Source organism: Haemorhous mexicanus, chromosome 8 (assembly GCF_027477595.1).
Source record: "Haemorhous mexicanus isolate bHaeMex1 chromosome 8, bHaeMex1.pri, whole genome shotgun sequence".
Classification (NCBI taxonomy): Eukaryota; Metazoa; Chordata; class Aves; order Passeriformes; family Fringillidae; genus Haemorhous; species Haemorhous mexicanus.
This window is the reverse complement of record NC_082348.1, coordinates 5,856,139-5,880,471: the sequence shown is the minus strand read 5'-3', so window position 1 is coordinate 5,880,471 and position 24,333 is coordinate 5,856,139. Positions and strand designations below refer to the sequence as shown.

The window sequence follows — 24,333 nt, the reverse complement described above, 5'->3', positions numbered from 1 at the left end:
CTGCAGTGCTCAGGTGCAGCCATGATTGTTTTGTCTGGATAAGTGAGGAAAATGAATCCTTTTTCCTTTTGTGTGGGGATTCTCATGTCAGAGATATTTACAAAGAGCCCTCTGGCTGGCAGTGGTCCACAGCTACCTGCTCACATCCCTTGTGATTAACAGGAGCACATCCTGCTCCAGAGACCTCTGTCCAGTGCTTGAGGAAGCCAGGCAGGAACAGAGAGGCATAAATTTTGTGGTTTGGGTTATTTTGAACATCCTGTTTTGCTGACCATCACAGTGAGAAATATGGTTTTTGTTGGTGTCCAGCAGTTGCCTGAGTTAGAAAGTCAGGCACTGTCTTTGAGAAGCATCTTCCACCGTGTTTAGAAGGAAAAAATGCTGCCTCAGGTTTCCGTTTTCCTCGAAATTGCAATGTCTTTTGGTTTTTTTAAGAAAAATATTTCCACATCTAAACATGCATGAGCACAAATAAAAGTTGATTACTTCTTTTTTCATTTCCATGGTGCAAAAGAAGGAATTTGTTGGGTGCTTTTCTTTCTCTGATAGTTTTTGTTGGTGTAATAGAAGGTAACAGAAGGCAGCTCAATTTTTCAATTACATAATCTGAAAAAAAACCCCCAAAACAACAAAAAAATCCAACCTAAATATTATTTATTCCAAATGCAGTGGATTTTTCAGGGATCTCTAGCAGGCTATATTTCTTATACCCATCTGAAGCAATGTGCTTTATGCTGGTCCTTCATAGCCTAGACTTGCCAACATTTGGCAATTAAAAAATGCCATTTGGAAACTTTCTGATGTCCCTATAACACTGAGAGGAATTTACTGCCATGCTCAAGTATATTTGAATGGCTTTTTGAGTGAGCAGTTCCTTTCCTTGCTGTGGAGTGTTTGTGTGTATGTCTAAAGTGAAATGTGGCTTGTTCCATGTCCCATTATTTAAAGGATGGCTACAAAGAAAGTGGAGGATCCCTTTTTGCAAGGAGTCATGTGGAAAAGGCAACAGGTAGGAAAAAAGGCTACTCCTTCCAACTGGACATAAGGACATTTTTTCACAGTGAGAATAATGCATTGGAATAATCTCCCCAGGGAGGTGGTGCTTTCCCCAGTGTTGGACAGTTCTATGATGCTGGGCAGGGTGCTGGGCTACCTTGTCTAGACTGTGCTTTTGCCATGAAAAGTTGGACCAGATGATCCCTGAGGTCCCATCCAACCTCGTATTCTCTGAAATCTGGTGTGCAGCTGCTCTGGGGGAGAGGCTTTGGTACAAGCTGAATGGAGCTTGGCTCTTACACCTGTGCTGCTTGCTGAAAGCAAAGATTTCCAAAGTGTGCTTTGTGAAATAAGCTGACAATAACCACACAAGTGTTGCCAGTAGAGCAAATGATGGCACTAGGGTCGCTATCAAACTGTCAGTAGGTACACAGGCATTAGCCTTTTAAGCTTTTCCAACTTCTCTGTCCATTGCATGTGTCTCACAGGATCAGAAGCTGTTCCAGGACATGCCAAACCACAGAGATGACCCAAGTCTAGCCCAGCTGAGTTCCTTGGATTCCCTGTTGCAAATAACTTTGCATTGCTTCTCCATGCGCCTCTGTCCTGCCTCAGAAATATTTTGCTTTGTGTTATATTTTGTCAAGCCTTTGTAAAACACAGTGAGCCTCTTCCTTTAGTGTTTTCCTTTGTCTTTTCTTTGCCTTCATCCTTCAGAGTGTCTCTGCCAGTATTCCTTGTTACCATATTTCTCCTCTTTTTCTTGCTTCCCCTGAAGTGCACTTCTGCACAGTGAATATTTGTCCTTCTTTGCCAGTTGTTCTCTCTCTTTCTTTTCACTTTCCTGTCAATCAGCTCCTGTTTCTTCCTAGTGATACCCATGCATACATGCATATATTTGTCCATGTGCCAGGTTCTGCACACTGACCTGCAGGAAGGTCAGAGGTGCACTGCAAAGTAAGGGTTCATAGTAATAAAAACCAACAGAAGCAGCTGTCTCAGAAACAAAACAAAGATCTGGAAGCCTCTGTCCAGAGACAGGAGACTCCAATTTGCATTTCCAAGTATTCCATCTGTTTTATCTACCATGGAGTTACAGTTGAGAAATGGCAGAATTCATTGCTGAATAAATGCAGGCAAGGGAGTGTTTGCTTTATTTAAATAATTACTTTTTTTGTTTTCCTGCTCCATCCTGATGGCATTGGTGCTGTTATGACTTAGCTAAGAACTGTATTCTCCTTCTGAATTCCAGCTCCTGTCTTGCTTAAAATTTAGTAGCTAGAGCTGATGCAGTAAATAAAATATTGTCATCTTTGGGGGATCCACATTTGTGGGCTGATACATGAACTGGCTGAACTCCTGTGTTCCTCTGATCTATAATGTAGAACTATGGGTTTTTGAGAGCCTCTCAAAATATACTTGAAATCCATGCAACAATCCCCTCAACTTCAATGTGCAATTTGTATTTAAAGTATGTAGTATGGCTTAATAAATGTGGTGCTCACTGGATGACTGATACATGATTTAGAAGTCTTCTGTGGAATTCCTCATTCAAAGATCCTAAAACCAGAGGTACATGATGATGATGATGATGATGATGATGATGATGAGGGTCTGCTTTGACCCCTTGTACAGGATAAGCTCCTTGTCTGCAGTCAAATCTCTGTTTAGCTGGGGAGGTTTGTGGAAAGGCACACTCTTTGGCTGGAGGAGGAATAACCCTGGATAAACTGATCCAGTAGTTAATTTCCTTCATACTTAAAAAGTTCCCTTTTTGTTTATAATTTTGGGTTGAATTTGTCTAACTGAAGCTCTCAGCCTTGGGAACATACATCTGTACCTGCTAGCTTAAAAAAGAGGTCTTCTAAGAGAAATTCTCTCTGTAAATTCTCAAAAATAATTGAATCTCCCTTTTCCCACCTCTCATCTGAGCCAAAGTAGGTTCCTTCATTTTCCTACTTTTAGGTGAGTGTTCCAGACTTTGAATTATGTTCCTGGGTTTCCTTAAACTGCTCTGTCACTATCAATGCTTTTACAATGAGGAGCTAGGACTGTAGGCAGTGTTACAACAACCATGATGTTAATATTTAATATAATGGAAATTCTTCCCCCCTATTCCTCTGTAAGGTATAAGACAGCCCCAGGTTTCCAAAACAGAGTCTGGCAATCGGTGATTTATTCAAGGCAGCAGTGAATAAGCCAGCATAGAGCTCAGTGATGCTGCAGATAGATGGTTTCAAGCTGCTGGAAGATCTCTTTAAAGCTCTCTCAGGTGTCTTTTTGCTACTCTGCATCTGGTGTGATACAGCAGAGTTATTTCATTTTATGGCTAAGCATTGCTATTTTATCTGACAGTGATACCATGCTTTGTTGACAGACCTGCCATCATATAGATGGTAACTAATTATATTGGTGTTTTAAATGTTTGCCTGTAAAGCAACAGAGGAAATGCCACTGCTCACCTTGGCAATTTGATTCTGGTCTTTACAGTGTTACTGCCAAACGTTGTTCCCCAGTTGGTTCAAATCCTTCAGATTTCTCTTCAACTTGGTTGCCTAAGCCTGGCTGTGCTTTCTGAGCTGAATCTGTGCCACAGCTGAAGTGGTACCTCAGTGTTTTACAAACTCTGTATTTGTCTCATCATTTTACTATACTATTGAATCACATTCTCTTTATGGCTCTCTGCAATTCCTGGATCCAGGACAGTGGTACCACTGAGGGGCTGTTTGTTTCTCATCCTGAGTTCTCACTGTTGTCTGGTCAGTCTCTGGTCACTGTAGTTCTCTACTTCTCTTTCAACATATTTTTTTATTCCATGTCACCAATTCATAAAGTACATCTTGAATTCTTGAATTCCTGTCCTCCAGTTGCCTCTCTGTCCCTGTCACCTTGGCAGCATCCACAGTCAGTAAGAATCATTTTCAGTCCATCAGCCTTACATTAATGAAAAGAAGGAATATGACTGGATACAGAACATAAAGCTCTGCAGAGCCATGTGTGTGGTTTCTTGCCAGTTTTACACTTTACTATTATTCTGAATGTGATTTTCCAGCATTGTACTGCAGAGTATTAGATTAATCCAAACCATATTTCCTTTGCCTGAAGGTTTTGTGAAAGGCTTACTAAGGTCGACATAATACCTGCCATTTCATCCCTATCCACAGCATCTCTTATCCTGTTACTGAAGAACATTAGAATGATTTCACACAGTTTGTTCTTGACAAACCCATGCTGCCTGCTACTCATCTCCTTGTTATTTTCTGCTGCTTATAGATGATGTCTGTAGAAAAATATTTTCTGAAGAATAAAGGTTTGTATGACTGCTGTGCAATTCACTGTTTTTCTCATTTCTTCCTCCAGCTCTCTTGCATTGCATCTTCTGAAGATGCTGGGTGTCTTGTCCCTGTCATTCCTAAATAACCCCATTGACACAGGAGTTATTTCAAGTGTCTCTTCCAGTTTGCCCTCCTTGTTGGCCAAACTTTCTGAGTCAGTGCCTATCATAAAATGTTTATCTCACCTTTCTTTGTCTTCACCCTGTTGATTTTCCATTTTCTACCATTCCCTCTATTGTAAATTGACTTGCTTTTAGTGTTGGGCTTTCTGTGTGTGGCTCCTGTGTTGGATAAGGGTGTTTCCCTTTATTCCCTTGACTCTTCAGTTCCCTTCAGATTTACTGTTCAACATCAGTTTCTTGTCTCTACCTTGTTAATTTTCCTTATTTTCTCATCTGCAATGGGGTGAGTGAATACTTTCCTTCAGACCATTTGCATGATCTTTAAATTACTATATCCTCTAATTTATATCACATGCTATTTGCTGTGTTGCATTATTTAATTCTCTAAAAGGTTTCAGGTAGAGTGGTTCATGTGTTCAACACACTGCAAAGCACAGCTGGGTTGTGTTGTCTCCATGTGCATTTGCTTTCTATTTTCTCCTTTTACTAACTGTTTTGGGAAGCAGCCTTTTTCACTCCATTATTTCCAGAATCATGGATGCATGAAGGTGGTGCTCCAGGGAATGGCAGAGGTGTGAGAACTGCTGAATCACTCGTGCCCTGACATCCCCATCCTGAATGGTGGTACAGAGCAGGACTTGGTGCACTGGTGGTGCTTATTATAGGGTACAGGACCCTCTGGTACATGAACAAATCAGAAGTACAGTGTTCTGGTAGGGTTCAGGTAGGGTTCCTGCTGTCAGACACTCATAAACTCCTTAAAACCAAGAAAATACAGCTATTATAGGTGCTGGTGTTTGCAGAGCATGAGCACATGTGCATGAAGAATTATTCTGTTTTTCCCTCACAGAATCCTGGAATGGTTTGGGTTGTAAGGGACCTTAAATATTGTCTAGTCCATCCCCCCCAGCACACCCCTAGGGATCTGTTCCTTGTCAGATTTATTCAAAAACCCATCTATTTACTTTTTATATAGCTTTTCATTAATCAGCAATATATAGGCAGTATTGATGTCCATTTAAATAAATACATACTGCAGCAAAAACTCACCATGATCAATACTTTTTTTCCCCTAAATTTTAGTGAAGCACCTATAAATGTTCTTGCCTATAGATGTTTCTTGCTTGCTACAGCACATCCCAGTGGAATTCAGTAGAAGTCTTTGCATTGATTTGTGTGGGTTTGTGCAGGTCCATGTAGAGCATTTAACCTCAAACTACAGGTCAGTGATAGAAATGCAGGAATCTGAAAATATGTATTCCCTGCCCTGAAAGAAAGGAATGGAAACAGAGAAGAAAAGAAGGAATGGAAACAGAGAAGATGTCAGCTACCCCACAAGGTAGTGGCTCACAAGCAATTCCCTCTTATCTTTTGGCTTGGGGACAGTATGTGCACTCTGATGTTTGAAGTAGGTTGGGTAGAATTTAACTTCTGGCTCAAGGGAGCCTTTAGTTTATTAAATATGGATGTTCTTTCAGGTAGAAACATGGTTTCTCTCTGCAGCACATCACTTTCCTTGAACATATGCATTTGGGGAAGAAAACTCAGCTCTTCTGTACCTAAATCTTTTCTGTCTGGATCCACCTGCGAGAAATAGCAATAAAAACTGTCAGATAGTAACAATTGCAGGATTTTTAAGTGTACAGTGAGTGGCTTTAGCTGCCTTCACATCTGTGGGATTGTGTGGCTGGTCCTGAGGCTGGGCTCTGTGCAGCACTGCTGGGGGACCTGCCTTTGCCACACCTGTAATTGCAGGGAGAAAATCACTCGAGTTATTGCCGCGTCTAAACGCAGCGCGAACGCCTGGCAGTGAGACAGCTCCCACAAACAGGCTGTGCAATGGGCTGTCACATCCCCTGCCTACTGCAGTAGCTTGCTCTTCTAGGAAAGTTTCTCCAGCTCCAGTTACTAATCAGGCTGTGGGTGATTTCTCTGAGCTCTGAAGCAATGGGATCTATCAGTCATCCATCAGCACCTGTCCCGTTCTCCCTGCGAGCATCCGTTTCTGCCTGGCTGCTGCTGAGGAGGAATGAGACCTGCTGCTGAGTGGGCTGGGGGAGAGCCACAGTCTCATCCTGACAAAACAATCAGGTTATGGGCTGGTTTGCATTTCTATTCCTGCTTTTGCAGGAACATAAACTGGACTGTTTCTTGCTGTGACTGCGGGAAGCCTCAGGAGCAGCTTGCTCCTGCTTCCAGCCTTTGGTGTAGCCTCATAGAAGAGTGTTTCAAAAAACGTAGCTTTCAACTGCCTGACACTCCCCAGTCTCTTCTATCTCTTGTCTGTAGTGCTATCAATCAAATTGTTCTTGTCACTTTACTGGTTTTAAATCTCGTGTGGAAAAAATTGTCAGTTCAAGATCATACTACAGTAAGGATAGATGTGACTGCTCTTGTGTTAATTCATTCTTGCTTAAGACATGAAAATAAACTGATAGAATATCAATTTGAACCTCTTAGACCTTGAAATGATTTAAAATCTCCTAAAAAAAAGGCTGGGGCTGAGCTTTGTCTCCAAGGCATCATTTTTAACTTAGCAGGAAGCTCTGATGGTCTTTCCTTTAAATTGCCTATTGTCCAGATGCCTGCAAAGAAAGTGCTTCTGCGGGACTGTTTGTGTTTAGTGACGGCGTTTATTTCATTTCGTGTGACAGATGACTTGGCTTCTGGATCGAGTAATTACTTGCTCACATCCTGCTGGGGCAGGTTTCTGACCTGCTGGAGAAGATTTGCTCTGGGAGAGCTGGCTGACTGGGCAGGGAGCTGCCGTGGTGGCGGTGACAGGCTCCAGAGCCCCGTGTCCCCAGGCTGGGGTGGCTCCTGCCACTCCTCTGTGGGGACTTCTTGGGTGTTTCAGTCAGAGGAGAGGAGAGGGACGTGGCTGCTGAAGGCTTCACGAATGACAGAGCCACCCAATTAATATCTAAGCAGCTGACATCCTTTCTGGTCCCTTATGATTGATAGTCCATAATTGTGGGGTGTCTCACCAGATTTCAGGTTCATAGATTTTCTTAGATTTTCAAAAAATTTTTTTTATAATCCTAAACTTTGATTGTGAGACACAGTGATGAGCTCCTGAGGATTGCTGGATGGAGCTGAATGAACTCTGCTTTATTCTTCAGCATAGTAGAGCTTTTCATTCACTCACAAAGAAATGCTTGATTTCTGCTTGAGGTAATTTTTTTTTTTTTAAGATGGGGTAATCAAAGCACTGAATGCAACATTACATTGTGGCAATTTTATTTTAAGCAGATTTTCTGCCTTTTTTTCCTTTTTTTTTGCAATATTATCATGCAGCAGCCAAACTAATGCATATATAATTTTCTTTCCTTTCTGCTTGTCATGCCCTGCTAACATGGACATCTACAAAGGCTCAGGTTGGTGTTGCAATCTGTCTTCATCTTGTTGTTCTCATCTAGTAAAAAAGGGCTTCAATGTTTTCTTCATCAATCAGCTTTTTTTCCTCTTCCTCTCTTTAAAACTGGATCCAACATTATTATAACATTACAGATTCATCCAGAGAGGTGCCACATTTGTTTTTTACCCCTGAAACTTCAGCTGCAGCAAAATGTGTTGATTCAGAAACAAGGGATATTGATTTATTTCTATCTACTTAAATTTTCTATGCTTGTCTGGCTTTGTGACAGGGAGGCAGCAGCACCTACAAGTTCTGAAATCTACAAAAATTCACTGAAACTCTCACTAATGAGTTTCTGCCTTGTCTTAAACCCCCATATTTGATAACATTGTAAGATGGCATTTGTTAGTATCTTATCTGGATTTAGTATTTTCTTGGTAGGAATGAAACATAATTAAAATGTAAAATAAAAAGCAGAGGCACAGGAACTGGCCCTTGTGATTGTCTTCTCATAAGCCTCACCCTTCCCACTTTAACGCCTCAATTTTTTTTGGAAAACTCTGAGACTAAATTGTCTTGCCTGAGTAGTTCAGGTAGATATAAATACTCAGTGTGTGCATGGTTATACTTTGTGCTATGTCCTGCTCCTCAGAGGTTGTACTGACAGTAAAATCATGAGTAAAACCAGAGTAAAACCAGACAGGCAGGTTTGGGGCCAGGAGCTGCATGTTTTTTCCTGATTTACTCATGTTGAAGGATGCCAGCTTGGTATTTTAATCTCTGAGAAAGAGCACTCATGCTTTACCCTGTTACCACTTGGTGTTTCTAGTGCCTGAACCAATCTCACAGCAAATAAAACCACTTACCACTTGTATATATGAATTAATAAGCCTTGCTGAACAACATGGTAGTTCTATCAGAGTGAGATGTAATGACTGGGGTTCGACAGAGCTCGCCTCAATTAACTTTCTAAACAAGGCATTTTCCACTCATTGCACTTAAGAATTTGAAATAAATCAGTGTCTGACTTGGAATATTTAATTATCCATTAGAAGAAAGTAAGGGATTTACTAGGAGCATTTTGTAAAGTCCATCAAAAAAACAGGTGAAGTAAAAGCATCTAAAGGCCATGGTGAGGGAAAATGCAGCATCCAGATGTCTTTATAGCAAGAATACCCTGCTGCTTTCCTAATTTCTCCTCTTTTCCTCATTTTGCAGCCAGAATTTTACAGTGCTGCTTTTTTTGATGGCTTCATCCTGAAATGTCTTTATCTGAACTTTCCAGGATCTGATTTTAAGCTGAGATATCATCCAGTGAGTGCAAGAAACTGGGCATTTCCACACTGAGTCCCCCACTCCCCGAGGGCTTCCTTGCCACCCTTTAGTAAATCACTCAACTCTTCATCCTCGGTTGTCTCATGTGTAAATTAGGATTAAAGTTGAGCAGTTTTGAGGATTGGGCTATAAATAGATAATCAAGAGCAGGGGAAACTTCAGAGGCTTGATAAGTGTTTTCACTCTTTTCAGAGAAAATAATTTTCCAGCAGTTTTTGAAGTAGTGCAGTAAGGGTGAGGGGTCTGTTTGTGCAGGGGCTTCCATTCTGCCCCTGGGGCAGATCCTGGGAACTGGAGCAACTCTGTGTCTGTGCTGCTGGAATTGCTGCCCTGGCTCTGAACTTAGAATAAAACAGATCCCATCCTTTTGCTGGATACAAAGTTTTAGGCAATTTCTGGGTTTTTTTGGTTTAACAACAGTGAAGGCTTTTCAGAATCTTAGCAGAGCTCTAATTGATTTTCTTTTCTCTGCACCACAAAGGAGGAAAGAAACACAAACTCCTTTGATTTGGGTGTGAATAAAAACTAAAACTGCTGAATTTGTTTCGCACGTATTCGTGCAGGGATCTGCTAAAGGCATACGAAATCCAGAAATTCTGATAATTTAGAAGTCTTACCACAGATCTGTTCAAACTTTTGTGCTCTACATCATTTTGAGCAATTTTTTTTTAAGTTTTGGTGGCTATTTGCTGCAGCATCCAAATACTTAAAGACAAATATTCATCAGTGAAGCTGCTGCTTTGCAAAATCTAATTTGCTTGAAAATTAACTGTTCAACCAGGTTTAATACTGGTGAGTGATTAGCATATTTCTGGCAATCGTGATCAATATATAAACTAGCATGAAATAAAATCAATTTTATTTTAAAGAGAACTATTTAATGTCGAAATTTTAATTAGATAATTTCTGTGATGTAGTGTTTGTTAATGTGCAAGTGCTGGTCCTTCAGATATACAGTTAATTCAGTAAAGCATTTATGTGCTTGCTTAGATCTGCCAAATCAAACACGCAGTTAAGTAATTAACAAAGCAAGTACTCAATTTTTAATTCAGTTTTAAAGAACTAAATAAAAGAAATTATTGTTAGAAATTATCTGGTTGCTATTAAACAGAATGTGAAAGCAGCATTGGAACATTATAAAAGTTATTCAGTTAATATATGGACATCTTTCAACCAAAGAAAAGATTTGGATGAATGAGATGGAGTCAACATAAAGACAAATTTATAGATTATTACAATGAATGGACATTTTTCAGATGTATTTCCACCATACTGTGGATCCATTTGTGTCAGGCTGGTTGCAGGAGAAATGCTGGCTGTGGCCCACCTGTCACCAGCTGGTGGCCATAAGCCCTAAGAGGCATCCCACTGCTGCCTCCTCTTGCAGCCTGGATATGCAGAAAACATACAAGTGGTTATGCAAAAAGTGTTACAAGTGAGCAGATTGCTGTCCAGTGTCAGTAGGAGTGGTTTTAGCCCTTACCAGCAAGTGTCTTTGCAAACTTGAGCAATATCTCTTTGCTATGTGATATCTTCTCTGCCTTTACTCTTACTCATGGTGGTCTCCATTGTTTGAAAATGGTTATTATTTCTTTGGTTCTGACTGTTTCAATGTATGAGGTCTAATGTAACCTTCATGTAAGGGCAGCCATGTGAAATGAACTTATGTTAGCAATGAATTTAGCCCATTTGTATTAGAAATGAATAGCACAGAGGTAGTCCTCAGGGTCTCAGGCAACTGCTACAGTGATCAGTTCGGTTGTTCTAATATAATAAGCAGATATTGACTTAGTTGGAGTGAACACCAAGATTTACTGTCATGAAAGCTAAAATATCGACTGAGGGAAAACCAGAGTCAATATTTACCTTGAGGGACAATAAATCTTGATGTTCACTGAAATATGAAGTCACTATGATTTTCAGAAGTGTTGAACCTCATTCTAGTTTGTTCTGCAGGTGCTCATCAGACAGGCTACCTGAAGTATAGGTATGAATTTCTTTTAATGAATAACATCAGTTGAGCCAGTGCATTTATTTCTATAAGTCCTTTGCAAGCTTACATTTAAATAAGTAAATTAGAGAACAATATAAATCACACCAAAGCTCTTGGGTGGTTAGATATTTGGATTTTTCATTAAAATGCAAGTATCTGCTATTAAAAGAGAAAATAAATAGATTAATACTTGTATATCTTGTTGAAGTAACTGTCCACATCAAAAATGCTTTAGCAAGGGCTCAGGAGTTGCATTGGAGTGAATGGGAACTGGGTTCTTTTATTAGGGTAAGCTTTAGCAGTCTGTCTCTTAAAAGGTAGCTTTTGTCCTTCTTCCCTTTAATTTATTGAGAACTGTGCCCATCAACTTGATTTTGGGACTCAGGTGTTAAAGCAGTGTTCCAGGTTAATTCTGACTGCAAAGAGGGGTACAGTGATCCTGTGAAAGGCAGCAGCAAAACTCCCCTTGGCTTCAGACAGGCATCATTACAGCCCTTGGTTCATTGAGCCCAAAACCCAGCAGTTAAATATGAATCAAAATTGAGGAAAACAGTTAATTTGCTAAAATGCTAGAAGACTGTGTTTATTTCTTGAGGCAGTGAGGGATGAAGCCAGGCTGGTTGCTCTGGGTGTTGATCTCTGCAGCTCTTTGCAGGTCAAATGTCTGCAGCTTCCAGCATCTTTCTCCCTCCATGCAGAACAACGTGTTCCTGTGCCTATTGCATGGAATTAATTTCATTTTTGTCCTTCAGGACATGGATTGTGGCTCTGCAGTTCCATACAGGGGCTCAGTGTGAAGGGGTCTGTAAATGCACTGTCGTAGCAGGATTGCATAAGCTTGGGGACGGGTGAGCATTAAGCAGATTATTTTCAGAGGAACTGTTGTCTTAATGCTTGGGAAGAGAAGTGTCACAGCTTTACAAGGGACTTCTGCATCTGCAGCTGAGTTAGTGGATGGCGAACTTGATGGGGGTCAGGAGACCTAGACCATGTGTAATTTGAAGGTTGGATCACTCTGTAACAGCCAGGGATCCATGGGAGCACATCCCAACACCCTCCAGGGTTGGGTGCTTTGGGTTCCCGCGTTGGTGGGGAGTGAGGGCACCACATCCCATCCCAGCCTCTGTTCAGGTCAGGACAGGGATGTTCCCATGGACTCAGGAGGTGAGAAGTAAAGCTAGGGTCCTGTGTTTTGTGGGACCCACAGAACAGCAATGCTTAGTCAAAACCCTTTGAAAATGAAAAATCAAGAGCATGTCTGTTTGACCTCCTTAAGTAGCATAGCTCCTAGCAAAAACAGAAATGGAAGGCTTCAAGGTTTGCTGTAGGTTTTTTCCAAATTAAAAAAAAAAAGAAAGAAAAAGAAAAGGAGGAAGTGGAAGTGATTGAAAACTAATTATGGCAAGCCAGGAGAGAAAATGGGAGGAAAACATTCTCCTGTGGAGGATAGGACCACATGCCACATCACTGTGGTTTTTAAATGCAAAGATGGAGTTACAAATTGTATTCACAGCTTCCTGAACTCATTCCCACTGAGTTCCACCCATGGAAATCTTGCATCTCCTTGAGACTCCCACTTAAGAGCTTAATGGTATCCACGGGTGCCTGTTGTAACTTGTTCTGAAGAAATCTGTCCCTCCCAGTGACGCAGGTGGTTATTTACATCTCCCCAGTGTCCCAGAGGTGCTGCCAGAGATGGCATTGCTCAGCACTGACACAGGGCAGGGGGGAGAGCTTGTTCACAGCAACAGTGTGCTCTGGTGTCAGCACAATAACTTAGGAAAACAGGTAATTTGTGACAGTTATAATTCAGGTTTTCAGTGGTGAGTGGAAGCTGGGGATCCTGACCGAAGAGGAAATACTGCACAGGTCAGCAGCAGATCACTGTGGATCTGAGGTACCCCAGGGACAAGCAGCCAGGGCTGTGTCCCCTCCCTCCTCCAGCACAAAGTGGATGTCTGTCTGTCTGTCTGATGTAGGAAGAAGAGAGCTGATGGCACTTCACACAAAATCGAACCAGTTTGACACAATCAGACAGCAGGCTGGAAGTGCTCTATTAATGGCTTTGTTATTGTGATCCTCCCTGCTCTTTAAAGAGCACATTTGAAGTATCACTTCACATTATGTGTATTTGTGTCAGTGCCTATGGGATTTCTGTTTTGGCTCACAGGATTCCTCAGATTGATTTTTAGTTCATGTGGCATCCCATGCCTGCCCAGCTCCGTCTGGTTTTCCTACACAGTTACTACAGCATGTACATGCCACAGGAGGTTTTGACCACTAAAACACATTTATGGTAAATGCCTGATGTTAAGCCTTTGCTGCTGTCCACAGGTGGGCTTTGCTGGTTAGGAGAGGTCTGAGGTTTGACAGATGTTAAGGTGGAGCAGTCAGAGGTCACTGAGACAATGAGATGGGATTCCCAAGTTCTTGGCCTCACCCTGGCTTCAGGTAGCAGGGTGAGTGCTGAGGCAGTGCTGAGAGCCTGCAGGTTCACAGTGGTATACCCTAACCCTGAGGAAAGGTTATTTAATAGAGCAAGGAAAAGAATCTTAAATCCCCAAAGCTACTGTTTGTGCTGGACTGCCCTGGCTGCCCTGCTGTGCCTGTGGAGGCTGGCAGGGAGGGAGGCAGCCCCTCCTGCCTCCTCTCCAAAAGTCTAAAAGCAGGAACTGGCCACCCAGCCCTTAACAGAACTCGCTTACTAAGTTTTACCATCCTTGATGCTGCCCTGTGAGGCACCTTCTCACTGGGTTGGCCCCTGGCAGCCAGTTTTGTCCAAGCTTGGCTCTTTGCTCATTCCCTCTGTGATGAGGAAAAAACTGATCATGCCTCAAGCACCTGTTTCCCTCACTAATCGTCTCCTGTGGATGACAGGGTGTTTTGTCAGGCAACATGGGCAGGCTGTAGTTTTTCCTTCCCCCTGTGGAGCAGGGAAACTAATAAATACTCCCTGACTCTGCATCCATCTCCTGGATGGATGTCTGTGGGGAGCACAAAGGCTTTGCAGTGCCTGAAGAGGGATTGCCGTTGTCCCTGGCACATGCAGGGATGTGGCTGCAGGAGTGGAGGTGACAGGATGGTGGGGCAGGATGGTGGCTTCAGCTGTGTCCCAGCATCTGTGGGCTCCCTGCTGGCTGATGCTGAGCCTGGGCTTGGTGAGTGCTGCTTTTCTGTGCTCCCTTGTACACCAGTTAATGATAACGAGCCTGGCTGCTCAGCTAACTAGCACTGCTTGTGGTGCTGCTTGCTCAGTGTGGGAAGCTTGGCTCTGAGTGCACTTTGTACAATGCACAGACACCTGTACACTCTGGAGTTGGGCCAAGTGCCAGTGCCTTGGTGCACAGTCCACATAGAACCAGAGAGTGGCTTCACTTCAAATGGACCTTAAAGATCATCTCGTTTGCAGCTCCCCCATCATGGGCAGGGACACCTTCTAGTTCAGGTTGCTCAAAGCCACATCCAGGTTTGTAATTTGTGCTTAATAATATGCCTAATAATATGTGCTTAATAATAATGTGTTAATGGTATGACTGCCTTTGCCCCTTTTGTTCCCTTCCTTTTCCCCTCCTCTGTGTGAAATGTGGTTCTCTTACTGCTTCATATTGTCCTTGCCCTCACCAGTTCAAACTTTGATTTCCGTCTTTCCTGTGTTTTCACCTTTACATGTTTTCCACTTTTCATTATCTATTATTCTTCCTTCTCTGCTAAACCTATGCACAACCTACAGACAGACCCACAGTTAAAATTAGTGTCAGACATTTTCTGTTTTGAAGGAGTTTTTAAGTTGTCTTCTTTCCATTTGAAATGAAGGTGATTTTCTGATGGGGCACCAGTTTTGTTTTCAGACTGGTATCTCAGTTTTCTTGTCTTCCCACCTCCAAAAGGTTACAAAGAGGATTTCTTTTTTTTCCTGGCCACAAGTCTAGTCATAATCTGCTATTTTAAAATGAAGCTGTAAATCATTAAACATGTGTCTGAATCTTTTTTTTGGGGGGAGGGAGGGAGTTGGGAGGCTATTGATTTATAGTTATTCTACAGGTGAGAATGAAATGGCTTCACAGCAGCAAGGGTGAGGAGGTTTTGGTGTGTGGAAGAAGAAATTTTAGGTGTGTTGTATTTTTCCAGGGCAGCACATTATACTTCATGCAAAGCAACAGGGAATACTGTATCTTCAAATCAGCTTCTGCAGACAAACCAGATTCAAAATAAATAACTTTTATTCATCACTGTAATAGAACTGTTGATGCATTCATTTATTTAAACCTAAAAATCTGCTGAAGTGCTATATCTCAGTGTGCTGCTTTTAACAACCTGAATATCTGGCACCTTTTATCAAGCTTTTGGCTGTATTTTTCTCCCTACATAGATACCATAGTTCAGGTGAACACGCTGTCATGTTTGATTAGGAGATATGTTAGAGATAAGTCACTTGCAGGCAAAAAAGCATTTACTGTTTTTGTGTATAAAAATGAAATTTGTAGGAGGCCTGAAATTTCATTCTTTTATGGTGAATGGCTTATAAGAATGCATTAGAAGCAAAGGTAAATGAGAGCTGATTTTAAGTTTGTACCTGCTGAAACACAAAAGGATGTGGTATATACGATCTTGGTGAATGACATGTGATAGATTATCCTGAGAGCACGCAGAGCAAATGAAATTGTAATGGAGTTCCTCTTCTGGCTGAAGGAAATAGCTGTTATTTATCCTGCTTCCAAAGATGCTGCATGCATACTGCTGTTCATTATATACTTAAAAATCCCTTGGCAAGTCAATAATGAATAAATGAACTTAAAGCCATTACAACAGCCTTAGCATGAGGAGTGTAAGCCAGGATACTTTTCAGTGTGCTTTTATGTGGGTTTGTTCTGCAGACATGCTAACCTGGACAGTTCAGCTGAAGAGTTTGGTTCTTTCTCCTGTCAGGTGCACGAGGCAGTCCCATGCTACAGTGAGTGCAATCAGTATTCCTGGGAAGTAGGACCATGGTCTCCATGCAAAATCAACAGCGAACAAAATTCCCTCCACTGTGGCGAAGGAATACAAACGAGGGAAGTCAGGTGCGTGAAGACAAAAGCTCGGGTATTCCAGATCAAAAAGAGCTGGAATGTTCTTGCATAAAGCTGCAATATCTGGCCATCTGACAGTGAGTGTGTTGCTGAGTCCAGTGTATTGCAAATGAAAAGAAACACGTGTTTATGTGCTATGGTTTACAGGAAAGGCATTTCAGAGAGACAGCCTTGGTTTTCAGGAACACGGCATGATATTTAAATTAGTATTCTTCAACCTAAATGCCATGTATACATAAAGCTCCCTGAGGTGCAAAACCTCCATATTTTGATTTGCTAACATTTTCCCCAAGTAATAGCACTGCATGCACCAGAGTGGCATTCATTATTACTGAATATTCATTCCCCAGGCATGGGGAAATGCTGAGTTATTTCCAAATGTTCAGATGTTACTAGCAGGAGCACTAAGATTTGTTCTCACTGGTTGTCACTTTCTGTTTGCTCCTTTGTCAGCCGATCAAAGTTAAAATCCCTCTGTATGAAGTAACAAAAGCATGTTGTGCACGTAGCTGATTTCCATTTGCATTAACATATGAGTTTTATTTTTTGACCAGCCATGCTGCTTGTAGCTGTTGTCATGTCTATGTCCTGTATGGGGTTGAGAGAACTTGTTGATACCCATTGTGCCTGTGATACTCTAATTAAGATGTGTGCTTTCTGTGTAGGTGTGTGAGCACTGCTGAGGACCACGGTGAGGAGGCTGTGCCCAACGCTCTGTGCAGTCAGGCTGATGTCCCAGAGGCAGTGCAGAAGTGTACCTTGTACTGTCCCAGTGAGTGTGCAGTGTCTGACTGGGGACAGTGGAGCCCGTGTCCGCAGGTAGGCTCTCCTGCCCGTGTCCCTGGCAGTGTTCCTCACGCAACAGTCTTGCTTCTCCTTCAACTATTTCATGGCCTAGTTATTTTCTAGGAAAGTAAATTATTTTCTGAGAGATGTCAGGCTTAATAGATGCTGCCAGCATGGTTGAATCTGGAGATATTTATGTCTCTACAGAGACAGAGCTATAGAAAGTTGGTTAGTGAAACACATAGTTATTACTGTGACAGTTGATTCAACACATCCTTCCCCTTGCTCTGCTGCAGGGAGGGCCCACACAAGCAGAGTGGGTGAAGGGACAGTATTCCAGCTGCTGAATGCCTTAGGAAGTGTTTGAGGGGAGACCTCTGTCAGTGGTGCATGACTGCCATAACAACCTGCTTGTAAACCCTGGGGGTGACACTCCTCTGGACAGGTCTTAGTCCTGAGGGAATGACAGCTCTCCCCTCCCAACACACACTATTTCTGTCCAGGGTTTCCTCCTCCTCAAACACTTGGGGGAAGATTTGAGGCAGCAGCAGCAGAAGGGTATGACAGCAAGGTGCCTGAACAATTTGTCATGTCATGAAATACTCAAAACTTTGTGAATTATGCAGGGATTCAAGCAACTACGAAGTGCTCTGTGTTTTCCTAAGTGTGCAAGATGGAAAGAAGTTGCAAATTCTGTATTATGAAAAGCCTCTGGCCTCAAACCACGTGACTTCAGATCTATTGTTTCTCCCTGATCAGTGTTGAAATAGGTGCCAGGTTTAATCTTGGAGGGGTTTTTTTAATAGACTTGCTTGATGTATTTAAGTGACAAACACATATTCATTGCCCCTGTGTTAACAGGGCCATTACCAAAAGTTGAGTGGTTATTGGACAGGTATTTATACTAGTGCTGACACAGGTAATTTCCTTCCATAATATTTTGTGTAGCGTATCAATATACTCGGTAAGAACATGTCAAATAAAATCTTGTGTTTCATTTCCTGCATTCACCTCCTCCTGAGCAGCGTGGCTTTGATGAAGTATAACACTCTTGCAACCCATACAAATGCTTGGATACCTTACAGAGTCCCACTGTGGTTGGGCTGTTTCTTTGCCATTGACTTTTCCAGGCATGGATTTTCTTCATTTTTGCACGCAGTGAACTGATGCAGAGACCCCTGAGGCTGTTGGGGGTCTCTTGTGTGCCTTGGTGGCAGTCAGTTGGTTATGAAGGACTGCTTGAAGCTTTAAGCACCCTCATACCGTTAAGACACAGAGGCTTTTTGCCTGAAGGCTCCTTTTTTTGGCAGTGGCAAAGCCTCCATAGCCCACAGAAGCAGGAAAGGGAAGCCCAGAGCTCGTGGGCTGCACTCCATCAGGCAACACATCTCTTGGCAGGCACAGGGCCACATGCCACAGTCCCCGTGTCTCCTTGTACATCCCTTTGCCATGGTGGATGTTAATTCATAAATTTGAGGGCATCTGCATGCCAATGCAATTAACTGAACAATATGTTTTCACAAGCTGTTCTGCAATGCTTTGTTGTGAAACTGAGATGACTGTGTGCTGATGGAGCATGTGTTTCCATAGTTCTGTCCAGATACAAGAGGATAAACAGCTTGAAGTTTTATGGGCAGATAAAACCCTCCCTTTGATGAGTTTACTGCAGTGCTGTCTCCCTTTTACAGCTACTCTGGCTGTTTGTGGTGGTTTTTGAGAGAGAACCACACAGCACATTCCCTCCCAGGCTGCACATGCTCCACATCTCCAAGGCGAGTGTTGGGCTTGCTGGTAGTGCAGAATGGCTGTGCTGTGCCACTGGTGTGCCTTTGGTGGGTGTGGGGCAGGGATTGAGGGAATCGTGGGGGCTGGAGTGAGGCACTGCCAGCACCAGGGTAATTAATGAACTTCCGTCTCCTGACGCACCAGGAAAGATGGTCAGTTAGGACAGCTATGAGTTGAGGGACACAAAAATTTCAAAAAATTTGGAAGATCACATCGTATTGTAATGAAAAAGCAAAACTGTGCATCCTGGCTGCTCTATTTCAAGCACATTTACATTTCATACCTCAATAGCTGGCACTCTTTTAGTCATAGCACTCTTGAGGCAGCTGCCAAAGACCATTCCAGGAAGTTTTCCTGTAGCTCTGGTCATGTTTGGCTTGCTGGAGATAAAGAGGATTTATGAAACTTGACAAATTCTAGTTTGTAAAAAATGAATGATCACAATTTCAGCCTCATCTTCGCCTGAGGACCTTTTTGATTGGAGATATTTACCTAAGATTTTGGTCAGGTGAGAATTCTTTTCCAGTCGCTTTGGTGTTCTGCTCATGTTTTACAGTGTTGATAATAAATTCATCCTGATAGCAGAATAACTAACTCTTATCAGCTGAATATAAAAAGGCCTTTTAGATTATCCGTTGTACCTTTGTCAATATGTCATTGTACTCTGGATACTTTCTAGGGTATTACTTGGTTTTATCTTGTAGCAATATTCTTCCCATGTGAGTTTTCCACTTTCAGGATGGTAAATGATCTTGAATCGTGTTGAAATCAATGAGTCATAAAGGTGGCGACTGCTTTGTCAATGGAAAGTATTTTCTTCAATACTTTTTTTCTGCTAAAACATTGTATTTGTTCTACCTTTTTTGGCTGCATTTCCATTTTGCTTTTAAACACTTTTGTGGTCTTTTATAATTTCAGATGGTCCCACAATTCTTTAATGTATGTTTTTCAACTGAATTACGTATTTGGCATCTTGATTATGGTGCTATTTAACACTGCAACACAAAGCTAAATTTTAATGTTTCATCTAATGGTCAGAAATGAAGCTGTCAGAAATACAATGCCTCAAGGTTGCTTTGAGGTTTTGTCTCTCTACTGGATTCAAGAATTCCGAAGTAACTGAATTAAATCGTCCCTATTATTCTCACTTTTTCTATTGAGAGAAGTAAATTCAAAATGGTTTTCCCTGTGGTTGAAGACTATTTTTTTGGCGTACAATGTTTTGTTCTTTGTCACTAAGTAACATCCAAGTGACTTAAATATCAAGCTTTAAAGTCATTTAACGTAACAGTTTGAAGCTTGCTAGTTAAAAACCACAACAAAGAAGCCAAAAATAAAAAGGGGAAAAAAAAAACCCAACAAAAAACCACAAGGAAATTAGGTTGACTTGCATTTTGCTTAAGAGATTTCATATTTGTTCCAGGGACAATAGCCTGTTCAGTCAGACATCATCACTTGATTGCTCAAAGACCCAGCTAAACAATCTGGGAACTGAAATCCTGTCATCTCTGTCACATATTCAGTGATGGAATAACACACACACACTTCCTGTGGCGTCTCGACTTTGTATTCATCTGACTTGGAAATGTAATTAATTGACTTCAATTGAATTCATCAAAGCATTCTTAAAAAGAGTTAATATGCGAGTGGTGCTACAAGTCCCTGAAATAATTACCTCAAATCTATTTCGTTAGCTCTCTGTCGGCGGATGGCTGTCGCAGCCCCCGGTGTGGATTGGAGTGGCCTCCTTGCTTGCCTCAGCTGTTGGCATTTCTAGCAGCTAATTCCAAGAGGTCTGAAATTAGTTAATTATAGGGGGTTGCGTGTGTGGTGAGTGAGAACAGCTGTCTCCATTTCAGTGAGCGTTTTCCTCATGGATCGATGGCGATGTGCCGCGCTCGGGGCTTGCGGCAATTGAGTTATTATTCCCTGGAATCCACGGGGGGAGTGGGACACCCACAACTGACCGGATTAAAAGTGTCACCCAGCCATCCACAGAGCTCTCAGCTCTGCAGTGACTTTCCTTGTCGATGCAAGCTGGAGTTGTTACAGTTTGGAAATGCCAACTGGAAGGGAAATTGTGGACTCCTACAGACTCTGGGAGTCACTGTGTGGATTACGAAGGTCTCCATCACAACTTGTGCCTGAACACAGAACAGGCAAGGTTGGAAGGGACCACTGGAGGTCATCTAGTCCTTTCTTTTCAAGCAGGATTCCCCAGAGCACGTTCCTCAGAATTGTGTCCTCAGACAGCTTTTGGATATCTCCAGAGGAAACTCCCCAACCTCTGTGGGTTTGGCACGTAAGTTTGGCGGAGGAGCTGCAGTGTGAAGGCTGTGCTGAAGAGTGAGGCTTGCACAGAGCTGTCTTTCTAGCCCAAGAGATAATTTATTCAAATCAAGCATGAGGATTATGCTGGTCAAGGCTTTTTGGAAGAACATGCAATGCTCCTTATGCATAGCTATGACTTGGATGTTTTTTGTATGTCTTTGTCAAAAAAAGTGGGTAACTGCTGTATTTTTAAAATTCATTGTTTTATTTTTATTAATCTTTGTTAACAATCACTTTTTAAAGTTATTTAAGTAACGATTCTCTGTGGAGGCAGGCAAGGTTTCAGAACCTGGATGCATCTGAAAAAGAAAATTTATGCAAATGCATTTTCATTTCAAAAGACTGCTGGTGTTATTGTAAATGGCTTGTTAAATTGTTACAAAACATCCACACTGGCATGAACAATGTAATGGTTCATTGCTCTGTTAAAAATAGTCAAATACGGTTGCTGCCTTTGCATTTACCTTATTTTAAGGTTGTATGTTTGCTTATGAATAGCCAGTTAAGAATAATGCAGCCAGCTATTTATAGTGCAGGGTGCATTATACAAGCTGCTTGATAAATTAAACAGCTTAAAGGGCCCTGTAATGGGTTACAGCCTCTGTGCTGTACAATTATGATGCATATGAAAGCCTGGATCAATGAACAGCTCTTAAATTCCATCCCAAAGAGGGTCTAATAGTGTATATTAATGTGTGTTATGTTAACAGCTCTTAGACTGGAACTTAGTTTCATAACCTTGCAGCTTTATTTTATTTTATACCCTTCTCTTCCAGAACAAACTTCCTGTGCTTTGTCAGTTCTGTGATTGTCTGAAGCAAAGGCTGGGTGCATCCTTTGTGTATGTTTTTGTCCCTCACTTTTTATGTTAGCTTTAAATAGTGACAAGTGGTCATGGTGAAAAAATAGCTTTGGCTAAAAGGAATACTTAAAAATGCAGTAGTCAATAGTGCCAGAAATTTCCCCATAGAACCAAGATGGCTGTTATAATTTCTAAAAGGTCCTTTGAGAAAAACTTTGATTTATTCTTGCCTTAACATTTTATGGACCTCTCATTGCTTCAGCATATTTTGTTTCTGTAGTGGTTTATATAATCTCACCTGTGGATCTGTGGCTCTAGCTCAACTTTTCATACTATATGGAAAAGAATAATGGAAATGGTGAGGTTTAATACTATAAAGTAGGCTGGAAGAGTACAGTTATACCCATAAAGAAACCTCCTGTCTATGGACGACATCCTACTGCTGTAGGCTATTGATGTGCCACCTGAGGTGGCACCCCATTATTATTTTCATCAAGAAATTAATTCTGTTCCTGTTACCAGTTCCAAAGGATGCATATGCCAGAATTACACACCCCATTGCTTACAGGCATCAACAAAGATTCTGAACAAGCAACATAGTCTGGAAAACTTATCAGCCAAACTGATTTGCACCTGATCTTGAAGGTACATAGAGGTCTCCAGGCCTCTGACCTTCCACCTCTGTGCACCATAGCTGCCTCCCTTTCTTAGGACTTGTTTCCTCTCCTATTATTTATGGCCAGTGGGCACCCATAATCACTGTCCTTCCTTGATACATAAATCATTATTCCTAGTCTGGGTGGTGTCAGAAGTGGGTTTCAGTTTCCCAGAACAGGGAACATTTGCTGTTACACCTATTTCTATCCCATGGTTACATTCCCAAATTCTCCCAACTATGGAAACCAGTTAAGGGATTTATAACCACAGGCATAAAGTAAGTATCACGAGCATAAAAAGATGATCTCAGAAATACAAGTCAAACTCCCACTCCTGAGCACATCTGTTGTTGGCACCTGCCTTTCCTTATGCTTCCACTGTGGAAATGTTGGCTGATGCTGAGCACAAACCAGTTGCAATAGCCTTACAGAAGGTAATGGCTGACTTAATGTAAAAAATCATTTAAAAAGCTTCATCTGTCATCAGTGAAAGCACTAGTTACTAATAGAGCAGCAGAGAGTGAAATAATGTCTTTGGAAGTGGAGCATCCACTCAGCGGGAAGAGAGGAGTTGTAAATGAAGATACTCAGTGAAACATTGCTGAATCACAGTGGACTTTATTTATTTAAAACCCCAGAAACTGTAGATGCATACATGCTTGTGATTAGAAACTTGGATCCCTTGGGCAGACCCAGCCTTGATCCATGTACCTGAATGGCACCTTCACTGTTTTGTATGGAAGATTGCTTGAGCAGTCAAATTAGTTTTGTCATTTTCTTCATTTGTGAGAATATTCAGAATCAACCTGTTATCCTGCTTAAATCTCAATCCCATGGTAGTTTCTTACTTTAGGTACTCAAGAAATATTTCTTTCTTTTCCTGCCTTCTCTCTAAATTGATGGCTGCCTTTTCTGTCCTGCCTCCTAAACCTGTGGTTTGCCATTGGTGGTGATTGGTTTTGCTCTCAGTATTTTCTAATATCCACATTCAGGACTAGACATGCCCCTTGGCATTGCTTGTTAGTACCCTCAGCATCTCTCCACTGGCAACAATCCCTCTTCTTTACTTTCACTGTTCACATCCCCTAATGATATCGAGTCTGCCAATCCATTCCCCAACCTTTGCTATGCCATAAATATTTGATTTTTTTTTTTCCCAGCCTGGGTTTTTGGAGGGGTCCTGCAGGAACTGTGCACCCAAGCCCATTGAGATTTCAGGGTAGCTGGATACTCAGCTCCCTCTTGCTCCTTTGAAAATTCCAGCTTTCATCTTTCTCTTTGCAAGTCATTCCTTCCTGCTGCTTACTCACTTCCATATATATTTGGCTCAGTTTTTTACATGGTTAACTTGAAAGAGCAAGGGCAGAAAATCAATTATAAAACTAAATTGACTTCTCAATTGACGTTAAGAGAAATTCAACAAATAATATTACAGGATATTAGTTACAGTTTGCCAACTTTGAATTTTTGTATGTTTCCCATGTCCTCAGCTTGATTAAATGAATGCTTTTCCTACAGAGATTCCTTATTATTCAAAACTAGTAAAAGTGAGGGGCTTATTGCATCAGCTCTGGCTTCTGAGCACCATGGCTCATCAGCACAGTGAGAATTCTGGCTTCAGAGCATCAGTAAACCAGTTGTTTGTTTGAATCCTGGCAAACACCAGATAGATTTTGACCTGTTAGAATAGTCTGCTGCCTACCAGGAGGAAATCTGAGAGGGAAAATGGTCCTGCCAGCCAGGAAAGCTCTGGGGCTCTGTAGCA

General features: G+C 41.7%; 1 protein-coding gene across 1 annotated transcript in view; it reads left to right on the top strand.

Annotated features, from left to right (window-relative positions):
• Positions 1–24,333, top strand: part of THSD7B (thrombospondin type 1 domain containing 7B) — a 243,921-nt gene that overhangs the window by 194,770 nt on the left and 24,818 nt on the right. The window contains exons 16-17 of the mRNA XM_059852540.1: positions 16,066–16,199; positions 16,874–17,027. Of these exons, the coding sequence (XP_059708523.1) occupies positions 16,066–16,199; positions 16,874–17,027 (288 nt within the window). The remainder of the gene's footprint in view (positions 1–16,065; positions 16,200–16,873; positions 17,028–24,333) is intronic.